Source organism: Cylas formicarius, unplaced genomic scaffold (genome assembly GCF_029955315.1).
Source record: "Cylas formicarius isolate icCylForm1 unplaced genomic scaffold, icCylForm1.1 PGA_scaffold_12__32_contigs__length_19106922, whole genome shotgun sequence".
Classification (NCBI taxonomy): Eukaryota; Metazoa; Arthropoda; class Insecta; order Coleoptera; family Brentidae; genus Cylas; species Cylas formicarius.
Genome location: NW_026844225.1, coordinates 11,422,638 through 11,446,382, shown reverse-complemented (window position 1 = coordinate 11,446,382; position 23,745 = coordinate 11,422,638). Strand labels below are relative to the sequence as shown.

The following is a 23,745-nucleotide window of genomic DNA, read 5'->3' as shown; positions in this document are numbered from 1 at the left end:
TTTTATTAATTAATTATATTGCACATATTTTTATTTTGGGAAACCAGAAATTCGAATTATCGAGAATTTTTAGTCGTTATAACAATTAAATTAAATTAAAGAACGAAGCCGAATAATAATATTAACATTTTTAAAAAGCATTTTAATTAAATTGTACAGACTTTACATTAAAAAGTCTAGTATTAATTAACTTTTACATATTGCATTCAATGTGCGTTCCTGAATCAAATTAACGCTCGCCTTGTTTCTTAATAAATCATTTTTATGTGGCGTCTAAATTAAATTAAATTAAAAATTCTGTAAATATTTTGTATAAAGCGCAGAACCGTTTTCATTTAAAAACCTTCACGCTCGTCTAATTACTTAAGAAAATGAATAATAATAATAATAATAATGATAAAATAATAATTAAACGATCATAACACGTTTTAGGATGTATACATTAACACATTTTAAACAAGACTGCTTTCAAAAAATGGTAGCTGGGCGGGGCAAGTTCGTAGCGCGTAGCGCGAAACAGCTTTGTATTTCAAATAGAAGCCGCTTCGCGGTTTCTTGTCAAAAAAAGGACGCATTGTTTTTCTATCAATGTCCTGCGGATCACTATGGAACTATCGCAAAATCGATGAAATTTTGTTGTACGTGCACCCGGTATATAGTGACTTTCGTATCTTGGCGAACTTCAAAGTTACGACAAACTTTGGTAAATATTAAAATTTTTACGAATAATAGTGATTTCCAATGAAACTGAAACTCTCTCTCGCCATTAACGATACTGTTTAAACTAAATTACTCCATTGTAGTTTTTCAATTACGGCTAATAATTAACCCACAAAAACAGCAATTTTCAGGGACTTTTTGATTTTTTGCCTATAATCGACAAACCCAGTACATAATTAAAAAAAAAATCAGAAATAGATGATATAACCTTTTCCCAATTGAGGAAATGGTTTTCGAGAAAATATTTTTTTCTGAAACAGTGCAAGAAGTACACGGTAATAATAAATAGGCTGAGCCCGAGGAATTGTGATTTTCATATGGATTTTCTCAAATATCTCGAGCAGCGTGTGTGATAGACGAAAACCGCAAATACAGGAATTGTAGCTGTTCATACGGCCTATCACACTGTTCGAACCGATTAGCCATATTTTTTACGAATTTTGATTAACGATTAATAATTTTCTATTGTCCATAACTAAAACACCCTGGATATAATCGAAAAAAGGCATACAACGGAAGGTATAGCCCCGCATCTCTCGCGTCTCACGGTTTTAAAATTTTGCCTATCGTGCAAATGGTTATGAAGGAAAACATATTTTTCCGGAAGCCAAAATAACCAAAAAAAAAAAATTCAAAAATTTGTAAAAAATGCTTTGTGAAATTTGATTTCACCCAATTTCTACTGTTTAAATGTGAACACGGAACTTTACTTCTCTGCTAAATTTGAAGTTGATATATTCATAGTCTTATAGCCCTGTACATTTTTGAAAAATTGTCGAGAATAAAAGTTTATAGAGCCGAATCTTCTACGTCTTTATGTTCAAGAATTTTTTCGGTTCTGTAAACTGTTTTTGAAAAATAATCTTTTTCATAGACTCTTGAACGCGCTTTTTTTTAAATAGTTATTCCGGAAAAATCAAAAGACGAGAACGTCCCAAGAGACAAAAAAAATTTTTTTTTCGACGCTGATCATTTCTGTACCAACAAAAATTCAATTTCATCGATTTTTTAAAGTAACAAGCACGTTTGAGGATAGTCATATTTTTGGGATCTGTAGTTTAAAAGTTGACAGAGAACGTTTTTGTCCCGTTTCAAAGTTTTAGGAATGGAAAAATCGTCATCGGGCCAATTATCAGGTCGTCGCCCTTTTCGGAGGTACATTAAAAATAAAATTCCAAATTAATACATTACTAATGCAACAGTCGCACGTGGTCATCATACTGACGTCTGGCAAACGCGTAAAACGTATGTGAAAATAGATGCTGCCCATTGGGTAAGATTACTTTTTTTATATGTTTGGATTTCAACGTCAACAAATTCTGTTACGATGTTTTGTTGGGCGATTTGGGCCGATAAAACGGAGCAAGAGTTAATATGAAAAAATCGTGGATTATTCGATAGCTTAAAATACCAAATCAGGAAATGATTTTTCGGGAACTGATATTTCGTAGAATGGGTGATTTCCTCAGTACCTATTGTTTACTTTAGTTTACCTTTGATCGGATCTGAGTTAGCCTTGGAATTGTGTTTGTTTGGTTTTATATATTTCGTGCCTTCAATAGTGATAGAAAATTTGACCAGTTTTTATTTTATTGTAACAGCAGTGGCAATTTTGGCGATTTTGTGAGACAAATGGTATTTGGAGGGAAGTAGGTAGTAATGGGGATTCTTTTCTTGGTCATACATGTTAGTAGTGATGGCTAGGTGTAATACCAAATTGTTTTATATTATTTCTGAGTTTTTTGAGCATTGATTATTTTTGACAATCATCACCATCTCTATAAAGTTGTTAACATCAAAGCTATTCGAAATTTTAATCGTCACTGGGCGGTGTAAGTTTGTAGCGAGTAACACGAAGCAGCTTTGGATTTCAAAAGGAAGCCGCTTCGCGGTTTCTTGTGCTATAGGGACGTATTGTTTTGCATACACCCTGTATAAAGTGCATTTCACGTCCCGCCGAACTTGAAAGTGACGACAAACTTTGATAAATGCTAATATTTGTACAGATAATTTTCGAATTCGAATGATATTTTTTCAAATATCTCGCGCACCCTGTATGATACACGAAACCCGAAACTCTTTCTCGACACAATTTAAGATACTGTTTAAATGAAAACGGCAATTTTTAGGATCTTATAGATTTTTTGCGGTTAAACAACACACCCTGTATATAATTCACACAATGTTCGAAACAGTTGTTATAGCCCTAAATCTTCCACGTCTCCTGGTATATAAATTTTTCCAAATAGAGTAAACGGTTTTCGAGAAAATACCTGTTTTCTGAAGCCATGCAGTACGTCGTAATAGTAAATGACGTCATCGCGTCTAGATTGAGGGCGAATATTTTGATTTTTTGCAAATATTTGGAACAGCGTATGCGCTAGACGAAAACCGCAAATACAAAAATTGTAGCTCTTGATGCGGCCTGTGACACTGTTTGCACCGATTAGTCATATTTTTTACCATTTTTGATTTGCGGTTAATAATTTAATCTGGAAAAAAACAATTTTCAAAGTCTTTTAGATTTTTGCCTATAATTTAAAAACCTCGTATATAATCCAAAAAATGCTGCCAGTGAATGTGAAAAAATTTTGCCGATCCGGCGAATGGTTATGGAGAAAAAACATGTTTTTCTGGAAGCGAAAATAACCAAAAAAAAAAAATTCAAAAATTAAAAAAAAATACTCCGCGGTACTTAATTGCGCTCGACTTTAATAGTTAAAATGTGGATCTGAACTTCTACTTCCCTGCCAAATCTGAAGTCGGTAGCTGTAAACTTGGAGCACTTATTACGTTTTATAATATTGCATGCAATATCGCGAACACCCTGTACAATATGTGAAAATCTTAAATATAAAAGTTTTAGCTGTATATGCGAGCTTTTTTGCCATGTAAAAGAACCTTATATCTGAAACACCGTGGTTTAGTTATCGCCAATTTTCAATAATAGGGGGACCCATTTTTCTGTTTTTTTTTTTTAATTTGCTGCGTACCCTGTACATTTTTGAAAAATTGTCATTAATAAAAGTTTATGTAGTCAAATCTTGTACGTGTTCGCATTCAAGAATTTTTTCGGTTCCATAAACAATTTTCGAGAAATGATCTTTTCCTTAGACCCTTGCAAACGCAGTTTTTAATTTTCCGTTAGGGGACCAAACGTTATTTGTCTGTCAAATTTGAATTCAATTGCTTCAAATTTCGGACACTTATCGTGTTTCATAGCAACGTCCAAAAAAAAAATCGAAAATCGAAAAAAAAAATGGACCCTGGTACAGAGAACGGAGAACGGATAGACAAAAAAAAACAAATCGAAAAAGAATCGATTTCATAGATTTTTCGAAAGTAACAAGGTAAGCTATATCATCATCATATTTCATTGATGTTCTATGTTGGCATAATCTCCAGATCGGCAAGTTTTCTAGAATATAGCAAAAAGGTAAAATGGACCGGGCAAAATGAATTACTTGGATCATTTTGCCTTTCCGGTCGGTTTTGCCAAAAACCACTTTTTTTAAACAAACGTTTTAATATTTTTAGATGGTTAGTAACTATAAAAAAAAACAGAGAGGGAAATATTTAAAGTTGCGACTAAGTCTACGGGACATTAAAACATCGCCTGCAGCTATACAACGAAAACAATCAAGGAAATGGGAAGAAATATGTAAATAAAGAATATGGAGGCCAGGTTCTTTGGCCTTTCATCGCAAGATTTGAGATCTTTGCCATACGACTTGGCAAAACGAAATAACATTTAGCATAACTTTCACCCAAGTACAAGTATGGCCGGTAGATATTGCTTTGGGAATTTTTTAAAATGGAATCCCTATCTTAGTCTTCGCAAACTAGAGGCCACCTCAGCTGCAAGAGTTGTTGGGTTTAATCGGGATTCTGTTAACAGGTTGTTTTCACTTTATTGGTAGGTATAAACTAACACCTGATAAAAGCTCATACCAAAAGCGAAACAAGCAAAAAGGGTGATCCGAAAAAAAAATTTCATAAGTCCAACGAAAAATCGGTTTTCACAATACTGGTTTAAAATATGATAAAAATAGAAGAAAAAAAAGAAGACTAAGAGTCCTCTTTTAGTGAAGAAGAAGACGCAGTGCCTGCATTGTCACTATTTTAGCGTCAATATCTCATTTGAAAACGTTGGGCTTATTGTTTCTATGCTGCCTTTGAAGATGAAGATGAAGAAGCGGTTTTTACTCGCGAAACACGCAAGGTTTTGCATCGAGATCCATTATGCTTTCATGCGGGTGCCGTTATACCTTCCAATGAAGGCAAAATGGACCAAATGTAGTTTTATGACTTATTTCTTTTTATTAAATTTAAATTATGTTTAATATGATACTGTAAGGAAACATACTGTTACACAAATATAAGTTCAGTTTGTCAAAAGTGTTGTTCATCTTTTTTTTATCCTGGCCACAACTTTAAGGGTACCATTTTGCCTTCTGTTCCCCTATATATTTCCACAAATACGTATGATTTCAAGTCTTTTTTGAAATGACATTTCTGAAAAACTACGGTGTAATGGTTTAAAGAAAATGTTATTTGGTAATCAAATGACAATATGTAAATTATTTCAATACGAATTATATCACTAAATAAATTAATTAAAACAGTGAAAGAAAATATTCTTTCTGCACCAAATAATAATGTTTGAATAATTTCACTAAATATATTTAGCTAAATAAAGCTATCAAATAATATGAGAAGAGAAAGGCAAGAATCCCCATTACAAGCCGTCTTTTTCTATTGTAAAATTTGCTTCACTTTTCTATTACGAAGTTCACTGCTATGCTATCTTCGGTGTTATATTGTTGGGTAACAAACATTTCAATTAGTCAAACTATTTAAACTTAAAAAACAGTTTTTACATTTTTTGCTGAAACTAAAATAATTAAGAAATAAAATGTCAAAGAGACACAAAGGTACCGTTTTTTTTATCAGATCAGATTGTGACAATCTATTTTATACAATTAGTTTCAAATTTGCAACTATACCACGAGAAATGTTAATAATAGATATATTTTAGCATATGCATTCATTTTATTTGAGCCTAAAACTCAATTTTAATGGTAAAGAAAGAAATTCTATATTAATTGCCAACGCTCTGTATTTCGTAACTCAATATTAGGATAAGACCCATTCGGGTCAACAACCATTATTGTATAATTAAGCCTGTATATATTTTAGCATTAATTTGTTTATTACTATAATTATTTATTTGTTATTGCGGCGTTCTTACGTTTTTTATGGCAAAATAATGTAGAATCTTCGTACTTTTGATTAACCCGCTGCGTAAACGAATCGCCAAGTTTTAAGGGCTGTTCGCTGGCGAGACTAAAAAAGCGCGGTTAATAATAGGTGCGCGATGAGTCAGCGCTAATCTTCAACGTATTTAGATTGGAAGAAAGTGTCTTACATGGGCCGAGCCGTACGCACACGGCGGGGTCAATAAGGCCCCCGGAGTTTAGATCGCCGGAATCCGGAGTTTGCCCGGAGCGGCGCGCAAACGTCGCTAGTTAGCGAACTAAGACTGGATTTGCGCGGAGATTATCCAATCGCTGCCTTTGATCCGACGAGAGACCGCCTTCCTCATACAAGGCCGACACGTTGTACTTTCTTCGTTTACAATTTGTTGTTCTCACGATTTGTTAACAATTTCCCAGAGTTAAGCGAGCAGCGAACGGCACGGCATGCCCGGCCTCCTATCGTTGGTAGTTTTTGAGAGCCCACAATATCTTTCGCCGGATAGAAGTTTGAAATGTAATTTGAATGATATAATATTTATACATATTTATTATACAAAACGGGCGATATTTTATATTTTGCGTATTTTTAAAATTTTAAAATAAAAAATCTGTGGTTAATTTTGAAGCAATGCAATTTGCGTAATAAAGTTTTTTGTTAAGAAAAAATTATCGGTATATAACGTACAAATGTGCTCTGATATTTTACATTATTACCATTATATGGTTTGCAATTGTGTTTATTATTATGGTTTTATTTGTAATATTAATCACGCTGATTTCAAAATCATCATCATCATCAAAATTTTGAAATATCATAATACGTGGTGATTGTAATCTATTTTGATACCAGTGAATTAAAATACATCAGACTATTGTTATGAATGTTATTCATTAAAATCAAATCAAATTCGTCTATTCCAAAGATCAATTAACAATTGATATAAGAAAAGTGTGCAGGTGCAAAAAGCGTAACACGGAATAAATTGTTTACTTCTGCCATGAATTACAGCCCTAAAAAAGAAAAATTGTTTACAATTTTTAAAAGTTCTGTTTTCATCCATAATGTATTTGCCAGCAATGTATTTGCTGGCAGCTTATTATGGAATTTGGTTCCCACGTATGATATGAAACTATAAAGTGATTTCCAATAGAGAAGGTAATTCGGATTTATCTTGTTTTTATAATTGCATATTTGTTGTTTCGAATTGAAAATGCAGTGATTCGCAAAGATTTTAAAACTTCTTAGTTATTTATTGAAAATGAATTACCACATATAAAAATTTGGGCAAACATCCCTTTTCAAACATACCACAACCTTGTCATTCCATGGTATATATTTGGTCTAATAGAATCTCCAATCATTTCAACACGTTATTGCAGGTTGGCAAAAAATACACGAGGTGAAATATGAAATAAATGTGATAAAACTAATTTTGCTGGTTTTTAACACGATAAATTTGTATAATTTATAGTTATAGTTCGGAAGTACTGTGGAAGTGGTATTGTAAAGTTCACACATAACTTTGCTGGTTTTTAACACAATTTTTTTTAACAATTATTTTACATCAATTTATAGTTCAGAAGTACTGTGCATCTGGTATTATAAGGTTCACACATACACGCATACAGATTGGAAACAGTACCAACTGATAGCTTTTGTGTATTAGGGAAAATTTTACTGGTTTTCAACACAAAAAAAATTATAATTATTTTGCATCAATTTATAGTTCGGAAGTACTGAGCATGTGGTATTATAAAGTTCACACATACAAGCATACACATTAGAAACAGTATCAACCGGTAGCTTTTATGTATTAGGGAAAATTTTGCTGGTTTTTAACACAAAAAAAAATTGTAAATATTTTACATCAATTATATAGTTCAGAAGTACTGTGAATGTGGTATTATAAAGTTCACACATACACGCATACACATTAGAAACAGTACCAACTGGTAGCTGTTATGTATTACGGAAAATATTGAAGAAGGCTGATACAAAAACGGGGAACAACCAGGCAACCGAAAAATGATGGAAGTCTAAAATTTACCATTGGAATTTATTTAGACCTAAAAAACAAACCGTTCCATCAGTCTATTTTTTTATACATATCTGTAAATAGTTCCGCACCATTTGTTTAACTCAAATTGCGTTGTTTATATAGGGTATTTTGGCTTTTAAGTGGTGTCCAAATTCATCCATTAAAGTGTATTTATAATTTAGTCCGCCGTGCGTTTAAACAAACTTACACTCGCGTTATACCTAGTTTGCGTCGAACGATAAAGTTATCAGAATAATGAAGTTTCGTGAAATACAAGGTCTCGCGAGTAATAATTATATAAAATAAAAAAATGTTCAGTTTTAAAAATGTCAAAACTCAAAAATAGTGTGAAAAATAAAACGGTCTATGAATCGCTACGAATCTATTATATCTAACCGTATATACTCTCTTTAAAAAAATATATATCTCAATCACACAAACGACCCCCAGTTGCTTTTCGATATATTTAATAACAGGAAAAACACCTGGTATGATGTACATTCATTCAAGTGCTACTGCCACCCCCATCTACCGCGGCTGCACTGTAACACACCCCCCAGGTTAATACACAGCGGCGTACTTAAAAAGATCTCGCGCGTTTTCGAAAATTCGGTAACAAAGTTTTCGGCCGCGATATGCTTTTTAAACTACGCCGCTGCGTTGTAAAAAATCAAGCACATCGACATCCTGTTAGTGTCGCATTAGTGTTACGTTGCAGTCGTGAGTTACAGAAAAATAACGAACAAAAGTAGTCAGCCCAAAATAAAAACAAAAAGTAAAATCCCACAGCAAACGGTAACAATGCGTCCTTCAATCATCTTAATAACTGGAAATGGTTTGCAGTTACAGATTTTTTTTGTTATATCATTGACGTAATCACGGATTGAAGGACATCGTGCAATGTAAAATCAGTAATCACTGAGTGACAGGAATGAGCACAGTCATATTGAAGACGAAACGTTTAATTCCAATTTTATCAGATAAGGCGTTTAGTCTAGTATATGGATGTGATCACCTGGGGGGGTTCCCGTCGACTCAAAGACTACCGCGTCTTTACTGATAAGTGAAACTCAGTAACTAATCAAAAGAAAAAAAATTCACACACACACGCACACACAAACACTCATCGAAAAGAACTAACTGTTTTTACATTATGTTTGAGTTGATCTGGAGTCTGCCAAATTCGATAAAAGAATTTTCAATGGATATAGGTATCACCAACTCCTTGAGGAATAGTGGCTAGAAAATATGAAATAATCGGTTATGGTCACATTTTTATTTAATGTTCGTGATGCATACTGGAAATAAAGTCAATGCATATATCTTAGTATCAACAAGCAGATTTCTCTGTCACTTACCCATATTGGCTGGGGAGCAGGGTTTGATAAGCTGCAGTTCTCACGCTTGGAAATGGGAAGCCTGTAACGAAATAAAATTTACTAGAAGAAAACTGTTATCGGAGTTTCTTCGGATGATAATATCAGACGAGCCGAAATAGTTTGGAAACACCGGGTGACATAAGATGTAGGCACGCCTGTATTTTTTCCATGTTGATTTCGTATCTTAATATAGTTTAACCGGAAGCGATGTCAAGAAATCCCCAATTCTGTTAGGATACGCGAAATCTATGTGAAATTCTTGTTTAAATAATGTAAAACACGTTAATATTTTTTTCGTCGTCAAATGGCAAACCTTAACTTAAATGCCAAAGAAAAATAGAATAGAATGTTTTATGTGCTCAGTGTTAAACATGAAAGAAGAGGTTATAGTAGAGAGAAACTTTTCATTTTATTATTGCCATAGCCTACCTTCAAAACTATTTAGCAGTAAATTCATTGCTAACTAAGTTTAGCAGTCATTATTCACGTTTTATGCATAATTTTCACTAGACTTTTATCACAGACTAAATGGCTCAAAAAATTAATTCAACATGTTTATTGCTGTAGAAAAAAGTTGAAGCGTAAATAGTACTATTATTTATTACATATATTACTATCTATTATATTACATTTGGGTTGTGGAAAATTTTTGTAGATGTAAAACCTCGTCACAATCGTCGTCACCTAGTTTATGTACCAATGAAATAAAGACTTTTAAAGCTATGAATTAATTAAGTTATTTGGGAGTGGGAAATTAGGATAGCTGTAACTAACAGAATTTAAAAAACTTGGTTTCGTTGGAAAAACAATTTCGTGCTCCAACAAACCTATGAGAGAAAATTGCAAAATTCTCTCAAAAAATTGAATGCAACAATATGAATTTTTTTTTCATAAAAAAGATGTGGAAGGTAATTTTAATAGATCTCAGTATTTATTAGTTCAATTCAAATAATTTCTAAAAATAAACGGTTTAAGATATCTACAGTCTTTCTAGTGATTTTGAAATTGCTCAAAACGAAAATCAAAATCAAGTGTACGAAAGATTAGACAAAATAAGTGTTTCCATTTAGTAACTTCTAGTTTGCACATTTGGTTGCAAATTTTAACACGAGAAACGTCAATGTTAGAACTATTGAATGGATTGATGGAAAATTTCAAAAAATAGTTTATAATATTCGCACTACGTGGTCATTTTTCAAGCAATCATTTCCCGAAGTAGTTTGTTCTTAAATTTTAAAATTATTCCAAACCCAGAAAAAATATAATTTTTGTCAAAAAAATTAAAACATCCCGTAAAAAAAGGGGTAATAACTTCAGTCACGTTGCTTGAACTTACAGTGGACCAAAAGCTAAATCGGAAAAACCACTGGCAATTTATCGCCAAAACTAATCTCGTACGAAATTTAAAATAAATGCAAACAACAAGGCAAATTATTAATATGTATTAATAGCATATATCGTGAGGAAGGATCTCCTCCGAAGCAGAAGGTGTCTTCAAAAGCGAGAAGAGGGCCCTTAAGACCATCCTTGACTTGAGGCAGATTGTAAAGTAGCCAATTGTTCACTTTGGCCGTTATTCTTATTTTCGAACTTAGTATTCACATTTATGAATCAAACACCGGTTTATATTAAATTGTAAGACAAGATAATTTAAGAGTCCTCTTTAATCGTCTAGACTGTCCACAGAACTCTTGATTCAATGATAATAAAAATCTTTAATCTACTGTCTATTCAAAAAGAAATCGAATTAAATCAGTTTCTCATAATGGCTTAATGAGTTTTCTAGTTTCTTTCAAGTATCGTTTATGTAGCATCATTACTGCTATTCTTTTTGCCGTATATAATTTTTTCCATACATTTTAATGTCTGACGGAAATAAAAGTAATTCTAATTTTAGTTCTGAGCATCTTAAAATTTAATTTAATAAAAAAAAACACAATTTTTTGCACCCCTTATACGGAGCCGTATCTCCTGAAACGGAATGTTTTTTGAAACACCTAGTATATAAGCCTATACATAACAATAACAAATATTTATTAGAAAATTTTCTAATATTTTCCAGTAACCAAGTTCCAGAAAGTGGAAGTTTTTGAAAATATTTTATAGATAAAAATAGAAAAAAGTTAATAGAAAAACTTAAAGGACAAACCTTGTAGAAGATAATCATAATTCTTAATCGCTTAGTAATATCCCGTGTTTTTGCATATCCCTTCGGTTTTGAATCACCCTGTATAGCGGTTAAGTAAAATATATGAAAACACGCATATACCGGGTGATTTTTTTGAATGATAATAATGAAACTTTTGCTGAGTCTTTTTTCATTGACATAATACAGGGCGACAAACTTAATTTAAAAATAATATTTTTCAAAATAAATAAGAACTAAAAGTTCAAATTTTCACGAAATTATATATTATGACGTGACAATTGTTTCGACAATATCAATTTTGAAGTTTTTTAAATTCTGTTAGTTACAACTATCCTGATCTCGCTCCCCCAAATAACTTTATTAAATCATAGCTTTAAAAGCCTTTATTTCATTGGTACATAAACTAGGTGACGACGTTTTAAATGTAGAAAAATATTCCACGGCCAAAATGTAATGTAATAGATTGTAATATATGTAATAAATAGTAGTACTATTTACGCTTCAACTTTTTTCTACAGCAATAAACATGTTGAATTAATTTTTTGAGCCATTTAGTCTGTGATAGTGAACTTAAAATTTGAAATCGAAATCCCCAATTTTTTAGAATATTCGAAGTCTATGTGACAGTCTAGTGAAAATTATGTATAAAATGTGAATAATGACTGCTAAACCTTAGTTAGCAATGAATTTAAAGCTAAATAGTTTTGACGGTAGACTACGGCAATAATAAAATGAAAAGTTTCTCTCTACTATAACCTCTTTTTTTTATGAAATTTTTAACATTGAGCATATAAAACATTCTATTCTGTTTCTTCTAATTTTTTCTTCGGTATTTAAGTTAAGGTTTGCCATTTGACGACGAAAAAAATATTAACCGCTTAGTAATATCCCGTGTTTTTGCATATCCCTTCGGTTTTGAATCACCCTGTATAGTGGTTAAGTAAAATATATGAAAACACGCATACACCGGGTGATTTTTTTGAATGATAATATTGAGACTTTTGCTGAGCCTTTTTTCATTGACGCCCCCGTTTTCTATAAAACAAATATATAAAATAATATTTTTCAAAATAAATAAGAAATAAAGACACGGTGTTGTCGAAACAATTGTCATGTCATAATATATAATTTCGTGAAACTTTGAACTTTTAGTTCTTATTTATTTTAATAAATGGATTTTCATCAAGTAAAAGCCACCTCAGTTCAATAATATTTTTATTTATTTTATATTTTTATATAATTTGGTGAAACATGATATGCGGCATTACCACTTGAACGTTGATATATTTTTTAAATATTAAAAATTTCTTCCCAATAGTCCGGTCAAAACGATCCCCATGTAGCTACCGAATACCGTGTGCTCCGCCAGTGGCTAATTATGTATTAATTCGATCGTGGCTGTGGTATACATACGTTCGAGGGAAGTATTTTGGTGAGGGATGCGTGAAAGAAACACTGCCGATAACTAAATAAATTGTTGTTTTGGGTGGGCGCTCGTGTGTAAGTGGGCACATCCGGGTAGACCGGAAGAAACGCCGGTCTATGCCACCGAAAGGGTCAGGGGAATCCGTAAGCCCGTGCCTATGCGAATACGACACTTACGAAGTATCACCTTATTTTACGCATCATACCGGATTTAAACGTTATATACGTAAACGATGTCGAAACAAAAATTTAAACAATTTCTCACTGACGTTGTACGGGTAAAGCCGAAAGGTGGGAGATTAATGCCTTTTGGTTCTTAATTATTTTAGTTTCCGCGATGATTCATTTATATCGGTAGGTAATCTATTTTCCAGGAAAATTTATTTTTGCTGATTTCGAGAGAAAATCCTACTCCTCTCTTTATCTGTGGCCGGAGTTTATATAATCGATGCCAAATTGTGACTAGGTCTGGCTTGGTGATTAACGGACTTGTGGTCTATACAGTCAGAGCAACAAGTAAAGGAAAAATGTTTATATATTCTCAAATATTGATTTCCAAAAAAAAAACGTTCTATATAAAGAAAAGTTTTCATTTTTTTTAAATGATATGCATTTTTGGAACCTTCATTGTGATTTCACCACAGAAAAATTGCAAAAATTTAAAACCATCCCTTGCAGTTGAATTGAGCTGTACAATTCTAGTATTTGCAATTAGTCAATTTTTGCTTTACGTCAGTCTTCTTTCATTTAAATTGTATAACCCTAAACCATTGAAAACAAAAATACTCCCAACGCACCTTAAAAGAAACGACCTTTTGAAAAATGGAGAAAAAACAAAGTTTTTTCTAAAGAAGTGTTTGAAGATATACAGAGTGAGTCAAAAGGTCAAAGGGTCAAAAGGTCAAAGGGTCATCCCATGTATGACAAATTCTCTGCGTGACTGCTATTTTTAGTTTTAGAGCAATGGTTTTATTTTTAAATAAATGTTTTTATTTAAAAATATCGCAGTTTTTCACATAGTTTGTTTAAACTTGTGTATATAATTGTCCTTTTGGGTGATACTTTTCAGGTAAATTTTGTAAATTAATAAGGGCAGAAAAAGAGGGTACCTTATTATTCCCCTGGACGCCTATGGTCTTAAAACTTAACGTTTACTGGACCCCTTCCTTTACATGATGTTTTCTCTTTTTTTTTGTTTCTTATTTTTAATATCAATTGCATTGTTTTAAATATTCTTACTATAAAAAATTTTGTAGCCCTTTGTAGATATTTTAAGTTCTCTTTGTTCTGTATTTAATATTTAATGAAATTAGACCAATTGTTCATTGTTATTCCGACTACTGCCAGTTATCTACTACTGCTCATTTTTAGCTTTTAAATTAATAATTGTGTACAATATCTCAAAAGCTACAATTGTTATCAAAAATAATCAAGAAGGAAGAATATTATTTAAAGCAAAGGGTTTAATCAAGAAAATAGGTTTTAAGATATAATTTATAGTGGTAATACTGTCCAGAACACTCCTTTGTTCAACAAGGTAATACCGCATGCCAAGTTTCAATAAAATATGCAAAAATATGAGTTATGAATAAAAATATTATTTTTTAAATCAAGTTTGTGTATTATAGAAAACGGGGACGTAAATGAAAACAGGTAAAGTACAGGTCTCAATATTATCATTCAAAAAATCACCGCGTGTTTTCATATATTTTACTTAACCGCTATACAGGGTGGTTCAAAACCGAAGGGAAATTCAAAAACATGGGATAGCACCCAATAAAATCAGTCTTATACTAATGTTGCTAGTTTACGAAGCTGTGAAAGATATGTTTTACAAAAAAATTAAAATTGCTATAAGTACAGGTTTACTCATTTTATTGTAGATCCTATAGGGCGCTAAGTGTCGCCAATTAAACCAATACGTATTTTTTTATCTGTAAATGGAACAAAGTTAAATAGAAAACATATATACTTGTACAATTGTGACGAGAACCAAGAATACATTTTCTACAAGGTATGCCCTGTAGGTTTTTCTATTAACCTTTGTTCTATTTTTAACTAAAAAATATACAACATTTTTGGTTTATGAATTGGTTACACCTATCGCCCTGTATGAAATGCATTAAAATCATTTAAAATTCCGATTTTTCACCTAAAATACCTTCGGATGTCAATTTTCATGTTGCACTGCCAATATTAGTATTACTATGCTGTATCTCCGGTTTCTGGATGCCCCTATAGTTTTGAATTACCCTGTTCAAGTTTGAAAAAAAATATTAGAAAATGTTCTAATAAACATTTGGCTATAATAATATGGTTTTGAAACTTGTTATTGTTATATATAGGCTTATATTTAATTAAGACGCATGCTTGGAAGGACTACTTTTCAAAAAATCTATAAACGTATATTAATTAATCAGCTTCGAGACGTTTTTAAACAAGGAAACAAATAACACTTGATAGAATATTTTAGGCTGACGCATGTTCCAAAGGTTTTTATATCAGATTGAAAAAGAAATAAGCAATTCGCATTTTCATCGGTAGCGATAAGTATCAAGTTGAGCAATCTAATCAATTAAGTTAATAAAAGGCGCGAGATAGCACATAAATAACGAACGTTAAAAATAAAGGGATGCGTTATATTACCAGTGGGTACATTTCCTCTGGGTTTGGCTCCAAGAATAGCTAAATTTACGTTGGCCTTTCTTCCATCTATTATTGGATTCGGTTCCTTACAGGCTCTCTCAGCCGATGCTCTGTCGCCCATTATGACCTGAAACAATCAAAACGGGTGCTGAAATATTCATTTTCCACTTTAAGTGTGTGCCGTCTTGTCGAGTTTATTTAAGGTATTTATTTATCCAGTTCGAATTCGAAATGTCACTCTAAACCACCCGATAATGATTAAAAATACGAATCGATGTAATAGTAACCAATTTTTTTAATGACTATTAATAAAAATATAAAAAAATAATTAATTTAATAGCTTTGGTCTCGAGACTAATCTAATAGTTCTATGTGGACTAGTGCTCAGTTTTATTTTATTTTTTGTATTTAATAGATTTTTTAAAGCAATATTCAGATAGTTTTTGCGTTTTATGACATAAAATGGATAAGAAATCGTAAATCTAATGTCATCACTTAAACTATTCAAAAATTTAGATGCTAGATGACCAGGATTATGTAAACGTTTTTTTTTTTTACTTTTTTATGTAGAGTAGCTAGATTATAAGAAGCCTAGACATTTTATTAATTATATATTATAAATTATTTTGCTATCAGGTTAGCCATTTTATGTTAGCGACTAGGTTCGGTCAGATCATCAAACGATAAAAAGATATTCTTTGTTTGACATTTTGGACATAATGTAGTTATCAATATTTTATTAAAGGTTTTACTTTTAAATAAAAGTTGTATTTTACAAACCAATTAAAGTACTTCACTCAGATTGTTAAACTGCCAAATATGGATGGAATAAATTCAATACTTGGGGTTTTTGAAATGCACAATTCAAAAAAGCTAACAGCAATATTACTTTTGTTATTTTAACATTTTGCTTCTATTAATTACAGCACCATTGCTTTTTCAGAAAAAGTACCGGAACGTTTAAATATATCTAAAACTGCCAAAAATGGAAAAATATAATTTAATACCTGAGGGATTTTGAACATTCAAAATTCAAAAATGTTAACAGCAGCGTTGTCAGATTGACCATTGTTAATAAAAAAATCATAGCTTCTCAGAATTTTTGAGGCTTTAAGAACATGGAAAACTTTAGAAGTGTATTAGTGAAAAGTTACCAGAAATGTAAATATCATGTCAAAATAAATAGGGCATTCCATATATAATAATAAAATTATGACCTCTGGTGTAAATATATAATGACTAAAACAAATTGATTTTAGTCATTATTATCAAGTAGTTTTCATAAAATTCATTCGATCAATAGTGGAATCTCGAGAATTAAGTAAAAATGACATCGCCTGTGGTAATGTTATATCATTTCCTTTGAAATCAAAAATTACCATATTGTCAGCAGAGCGGTTAAAGACCTTTCGCACGAACAGATGTTTGCTCACCCTCCTTGTGTACCTACATAGTGGTACCCTGCTTTGAGAAGGGTTCTGGGTGTCGCGTGCAAAACGGGCCACATATAAATTTTCTGATACAATATTTTGATCTTTTTTTGGCTCGTAGCGTTTGAAATAACAATTTATTATAACAATCATTACACATTTCTGGTGCTTTGTATTTTGCGAGGTTTTCGGTTTTTGTCTTTTTTTTTCAGTTTTTATGAAATTGAATTTGTTGGCTGTTTTCTACGTGCTGCCACGTCAAATTAATAAATAAAACAAAATTCGTAGTTAGTTAATAATTATAAAAATTGTTGAAATAATTATTGTGAAAATATGTGCAAATTATAGATTGAATTTACTTTTTAAAATTAATTTATTTTAAAGTACAAAAAATATTTTGATAAGGTCTCCGAAGGAAGGAAGTTTTATGCGGTGAAAGAGAAATTTTTAAGCCCCTGGTAAAAAGGAAATTTTAATAAATTAATTCAAGCATCGACTGCGTAAATAGTTTACTGATCATGCTTATAACCGTTGCCACGGGAGTAACTTTTAGAGAAGAGGGTTAATACTAGGGGAAGCTTTGCAATTTCATTTACATCCCCGTTGAAGGTAGGACAACCCGCCTCACTTGCACCACTGGGAGTCGAACAAAGTCTAAAAGGGCAGTTTTAAAAAATGACTAACAATTCTTTTTTTTTTTTTTCATTTAAGCATATCGCCTAAACAATACTAATTTGAAAATACAAAAATAATTTTTGTTTTTTGCTTTCAGATGGCAGACGTTAAGGTAAGAAATAAATGGATTCAATACCGAAACATCCGTATAAATTCAAAACGTAAAGCCCAAATTTGGGGCTACGCCAGAACTTCATTGGGTTAATAAAAATTCGAGATCGCAAACATTTATACAGCTGGATTTATCGGTATCAAATGTAAGCAGCATCATATGTTTCGCGAATTTTTGTTGAAAATTGCATTTTATGTCTCTAATTCGGGGATTTTTTTCGATGCCGAATTTACGACCCCGTGTTGTATATATCTTTATTTAACAAATAATTCAGACGCGTATGGAAATTTATTTTGTAAAAGCGTCAGAAAAATTACAGGTTACGTTAAATTTTTAAATTTCCAGTTCCAAAAACCACCCGCTCGGGGTCGATGGTGGGTAATTAACCTAATTCGTCAACGAAAATACACCAAACCACAACTTCTTTAAATAGATTTTATTGTTTTACGCACTTTCTTTATATATACAAATAGGCAAAAGGCAGATAATAAAAATATATATTTTTGGGACTTCCTTTATACAAACGGACGCGTTATAAGACCTCACGACACGTTGCCAGCACCCTCAATTTTTTAATTACGATAAATTTTACGCATGCGCCTTCGCAAATATTAAACCGATTTTTAAAGTCAGTATAACGTTTGTGAATAAAAACGTCACGCCCGAATTTAACGTTGCGCCAAAAAAATGGCGCCAACCGAACAGTTGGCAACGCTGTTTTTACAATGGAACTGTTGTCGAGATCACCGGTCCCAAACATCTGGTGTAGATACTGTAATGGTGGAAATATATGTCCCCTTCACACATCAGTTCATTTATTTATAGGGGGTAAGTTGACGACGAATACGTTCACCCCAACTAGGTATGTAATTACAGTGCGAGTCGGGAAACTGCGAGCGAATTAACCGTCTGGATTATCGCGAAAACGAAGCAACGCGCAAAATATTTTATTTAAACAAATTCGACTAAACGGCACGCCGAATAACGGTACAAAATTATGCAAAGCGACGGTGTTACCTTTAGATATCGCGGCTTATCAGTGAAACGCACGATAACCGTAAATTGATAAAAATAATCGACAAGAACTTTCTTAAACAATGGCGATTCAAAAACAGTACCCGGCTATATTAATACTGTTTTTGATATTATCAAAATTAGAGACGAAAATATTACGAATTTAAATAATAACTCTTAATCATTTCGGATTTGTTTATTTACAGGGTTACCACAAAATGTACACCTAACATTTCCCTGACTTTTTCAGTTTCTCCCATACCTTTAAAATAAAGCTCCAAGCAACAAAAGAGTTTTCCTATATAAAATTATTTACGCCGTACAAAAATCAAAATCAAAATGATAAACAAACGGCTCATAGAAAGCAATACAATACTATGAAACGTGGGAGTACATACAGGATGTTTCAAAAAAGGTTCCGTTAATTTGTAAGGGTATGTAGCATATTCGACAATAATAAACACTTATCCCAAAATGTCTTCCGCAGAAGATATGGACACTGTAAAGAGGGCCTCAACAATCATTTTTTTAACTCTATTTCTGAAACGGTTCAAGATTGAATGGAATAGAAAAGTTGTTCATTTAGAAGCTGGTTAGAATAGACATTTTACAGTGTTACACTTTTACAAAAAGAAAAATGCACATAACCCATAAAGTTAGCTATTCCAGATACCCAAAGTTCTGTAATAAAAGCACTGATACTTTCCGGCCACAAATACCTTTGCTTGAGCCATCAAATTAATTATAATTAAACCTCAAATAACTCCAAAACCTGTAATTTTTTTGATCTTAAACAAGAGTATCTGTTATGCTCAAATAATTAAGAATATGCCCATTAAAAAAAATGGGAGTAGCAGCTTCTGTACTAAATTTGGCAGCAGCAAGTTTTATCACCTAATCAAAGGTAATCTAAATTTCCTTTAGGTATCCCAAGGCGTGTCAAATCGATTGCTTGAAGAAATTTTGCAAAAAATTGTGCTTGGTAGAATGTTTCCCGCTTTCCCTTGCTATTAATAGTGAGTGACTATATGTGTGGTCCTTGAAAAAAAGATCGAATAAAATATAGAAGAAATAAAAACGAGGGGCAATGGAAAACTCTAGGCCGACATCTATACTACCTGACTTTTTCAGGTTTTTCGGGTTAGTAGGAACCCCTGGTCTACTGATAAGAATAAGAATAAATATATATAATCTAAATCGAGACACTTAAAACTTTTGTGTAATAACGTTTTATCAGGCAAATTTATTTAGATATGATAATCAGCTTGTCGCATCGATTGGAAACCCCACTTTCGAAAGAATCAGTGAAAATCAACGTAGGTACTTACAAATCCGTATCCTCTGCTTTTCCCTGTTTGTCTATCGGTGATTACCACTGCTTCTTCGATTTCGCCGTAGACCGCGAAATGATCCCTCAATGACTTATCGGTTGTGTGGTACGGTAGTCCACCGACGAACAATTTCGTCCACGTGGTGTCCTTGTTTTGGATACCGGTACCGTTCAAAGTACCGGCGGTACTCAAAACACCCAATCCAGTTAATCCCAAGGTGTCACCTTCCGGCGAGGCTATGCTCGCACTAGGCATTAGCATGTTCTGAAAATAATAACGATTATGTACCACCTATCGTCCACCATAAACGCCATCAGTTAAATCTGTTAAATGGCAGAAATTTTCTCAAGATTTTCTTCGTTTCGTCAGAAGAGTTCGAATTCTGAATGGCGAATATTATATAACACTTAATGAAAAATTTCAAAAATGATTTTTTTAAACCCTGAAAAGAATGAAAGCACTGAAAATGTAAGCAAGAAAACACCACAAATCAAGACTCAGCAAAATTTACAAAATACGCGAATCAGAGAACTGTCAACTTGTAGTATGAATGTCTCAAAATTTACAGGTGTTACATCTAGTATTTTACTCATTAAGTATTTTAATAGCGTATGAGGGCGAAGGTTCCTTAAATGACACAAACAAATAGGATTTAACGAGTTGTTTTCTTTTTGATTAGTTTTGGTCAGTGATGGTACTATGTTTGTTCGTTTTACCTTCGGGAGTTCTTCAGCGGGCTCAGTGACAGTGGCCACGCGTTCGTCGTTGGCACGCGCGATATCTGTCGGTCTTGCCGGTCTACTTCCTAGTGGATTGACGATATTATTTATGTACTCTTTGGTGAAGTTACTCCGGCGATCTCGCATAAGGGAGCAGGTCGTTCAGATTTGCACATAAATTTCCCGTAGGATACGTAGACGCGAGCGGCTCGGTTTATCTCTGATGACGGTGCGCACCGTTTCGAGACGCGAACTTAAACGGCGAAACGTGCGTAAACCAACCAACCACCGTTCGGACCGATTTTAATTTTAGACAACACCGCGACACGGCACAGCTGTTCACGCGTCTGCAGTTGCGGAGATTAAAGGACCAACTGACAACAACTAAACGAACTTAAACTACGTACGGACGGACGGGCGAATGTCTAAACGTACGCGCCGCGTTTGCTACGTACACATGCGACGTATGTGAGCCAAACCTAACGCTTCTGTTGCTCAAATGCGAATAGAATCCGCGGGATATATAGGCTGTATGCCGGTAGGCAAGGCGCCCCCTGCTTTGTACTGTTAAGCTGCACGGGACTCAGTGGTGGTACGTAACCCTATTGCCCAGTGCCGGCGCGCGCGGTTTTTAATTTCTTCTTCTTCTTTTTCTTATTCCTACCATAAGCCCAATGATTTGTGTTCACTGGGTAATATTTAATCTTATTTGTGATTCTGACGACCAGCTATCTTGCCATCTTTTTTGTGGTCTTCCTCGTGATCTTTTCCCCTGTTGTGATATTTGGTAATCTGCGCTCTTCTATTCTCGCTACGTGTTGATCCCAATTTCTTCTTCTCTCTCGTCCCCATCTTACTATATCTTGAATATTACATTGTTGCCGGATATCTTCGTTTCTTACATGGTCTTGTCTAGTCTTTCCTGTTATGCATCTTGTATTGGTCTTATACATGTTATATAGATTCTTGTTTTCGTTTCTATTCCTAGATGTTTATTTCTCCACACTATATCACTTAATGCACCTGCTGTGGCTGCTGCTTTCCTTACTTGGTATATCGGCTCTTGGTAAATATCTCGGTGGCTTGTTACACCTACTCCTAAGTATCTTGTTGACATTACTTGCTTTATGATTGACCCTTCTATCTCCAGCTTACATCTTATTGGTTCCTTAGATACTGTTAGACATTCAGTTTTCTCTGTTGATATTGCCATAATGTGTTCTTTTGCGGTTTTGTTAGATATTAGATATCAGTACCGCATCATCCGCGTAACATAGAATCGTGATATTTGTGTTTCCTATTTTGTATCCTGTTAGTCTTTTAACTTTTTCTATCATTTTGTCCATAATCAGGTTAAATAGAAACGGACTTAAGCTGTCCCCTTGTCTTATTCCTGTGTTTACCTTTATTTCTTCAGATACCTTTCCATCAGCTTTTATTTTAGTGGAGCAGTTGTAATGCAATTCTTCTATGATTCTTATTTTTTTAGAAGATACATTTTTAGTATACTATGTCATTAAGTCGTATTTTACCAAACGCTTTTGTTAGTTCCACGTAACACATGAGGATAGGGTTGTTGTATTCTATTGACTTTTAAACTAACTGGCGAATTATAAATATGGCCTCTGTTGTTGATCTGTTCTCTCCAAAATCCTTGCTATTCTTCGCATAACGGAATTGTTGCTCTTAGTTCTTCGGCTATGATTTTCGTGAAAATTTTTTGTCTTCTTTTTTAAATATTAATGTAGTCAAACTTTTGTTCCACTCTAGAGGTACCTTTTCTTCTTTAATTATTTTATTGAAAATTTTTGTTATTTCCTTTATTAGTTTTGGTCCTCCATATTTAATTTGTTGTTTGTAATTTGTTTGTGTTTTTTCCAGGTGCTTTTCGTTTTTTCAGTTCTCGTATTGCGTTCGTCATGTCGTTTTCTGTTATTATACAATTTGAGACCATTGTTTCCGTTTTGTCTTGAGCATTATTTTGTATTGAGCTGTATAGATTTTATGTTTATGTTTTCCTTTTCTATTTTCATTTTATTTATTTAGTCGTAGGTTTTTTTAATCGCCAGGCAAATTTGTTGTTATTATTATGTTATGTTACTTTTAAGTGCTTGTAAAAACCTCATCGTCTAACTAGCTGCCATTTTTCGGGCGTGTTTCCTGAATTCTTTTTTAAATTACATTAACTCAATACATAATCGTATAAAATTCACTATCGAGATTGAACAAGATAACTCTATTAATTTTTTAGACTTAACTATTACAAAAGTGCAAAACAAATTAGATTTTTCAATATATCATAAACCTTGACACACGGACACAGTCATACATAACAGCTCAGATCACCCTTATACACACAAAATGACTGCATTTAACTCTTTTATACACAGACCTCTTAATACGCCACTCTCAACAGAAAATTACAACAAAGAACTTAATATCATTAAACAAATTGCGCTGAACAACGGCTACAATCCGTCCATTATACATAAAATTATAAATAAGAAACAAATACAGAAAACAGTAAACTCTATTTATCCGAAATCTAATACAGAACACGAACAATTTAAATCAATTACATACATAGGGGAACCTAGTGATAAAGTTTCAAAACATTTGTCAAAATGTGGTTTAAAAATAGCTTTTAGAACTAACAACACAATAGGAAAATATTTAAAAAATAATAAATCGAAATGTCCAAAATCCCAAAAATCAGGTGTCTACAGGTTGAAATATGTATCTTGTCCTAAAATTTATATTGGACAAACAGGTAGATCCTTCAAGAAGCGCATTAACGAACATAAAAGAGCGTTTAAAAACAATAGTCTAGATTCTAATTATGCTAAAC

At 32.8% G+C, this 23,745-nt stretch overlaps 1 protein-coding gene across 1 annotated transcript in view; it reads right to left on the bottom strand.

Moving 5' to 3' along the window:
- The window catches only part of LOC132695655 (RNA-binding protein 24-B-like), a 31,020-nt gene extending 9,634 nt beyond the window's left edge, over nucleotides 1–21,386 (bottom strand). Inside the window, exons 1-4 of the mRNA XM_060660045.1 lie at nucleotides 20,895–21,386; nucleotides 20,176–20,442; nucleotides 15,617–15,743; nucleotides 9,376–9,436 (exon numbers count right to left, since the gene is read on the bottom strand). Coding sequence (XP_060516028.1) covers nucleotides 9,376–9,436; nucleotides 15,617–15,743; nucleotides 20,176–20,442; nucleotides 20,895–21,044 — 605 coding nt within the window. The 5' untranslated portion in view covers nucleotides 21,045–21,386. The remainder of the gene's footprint in view (nucleotides 1–9,375; nucleotides 9,437–15,616; nucleotides 15,744–20,175; nucleotides 20,443–20,894) is intronic.
- Between the last annotated feature and the right edge of the window lie 2,359 nt (nucleotides 21,387–23,745).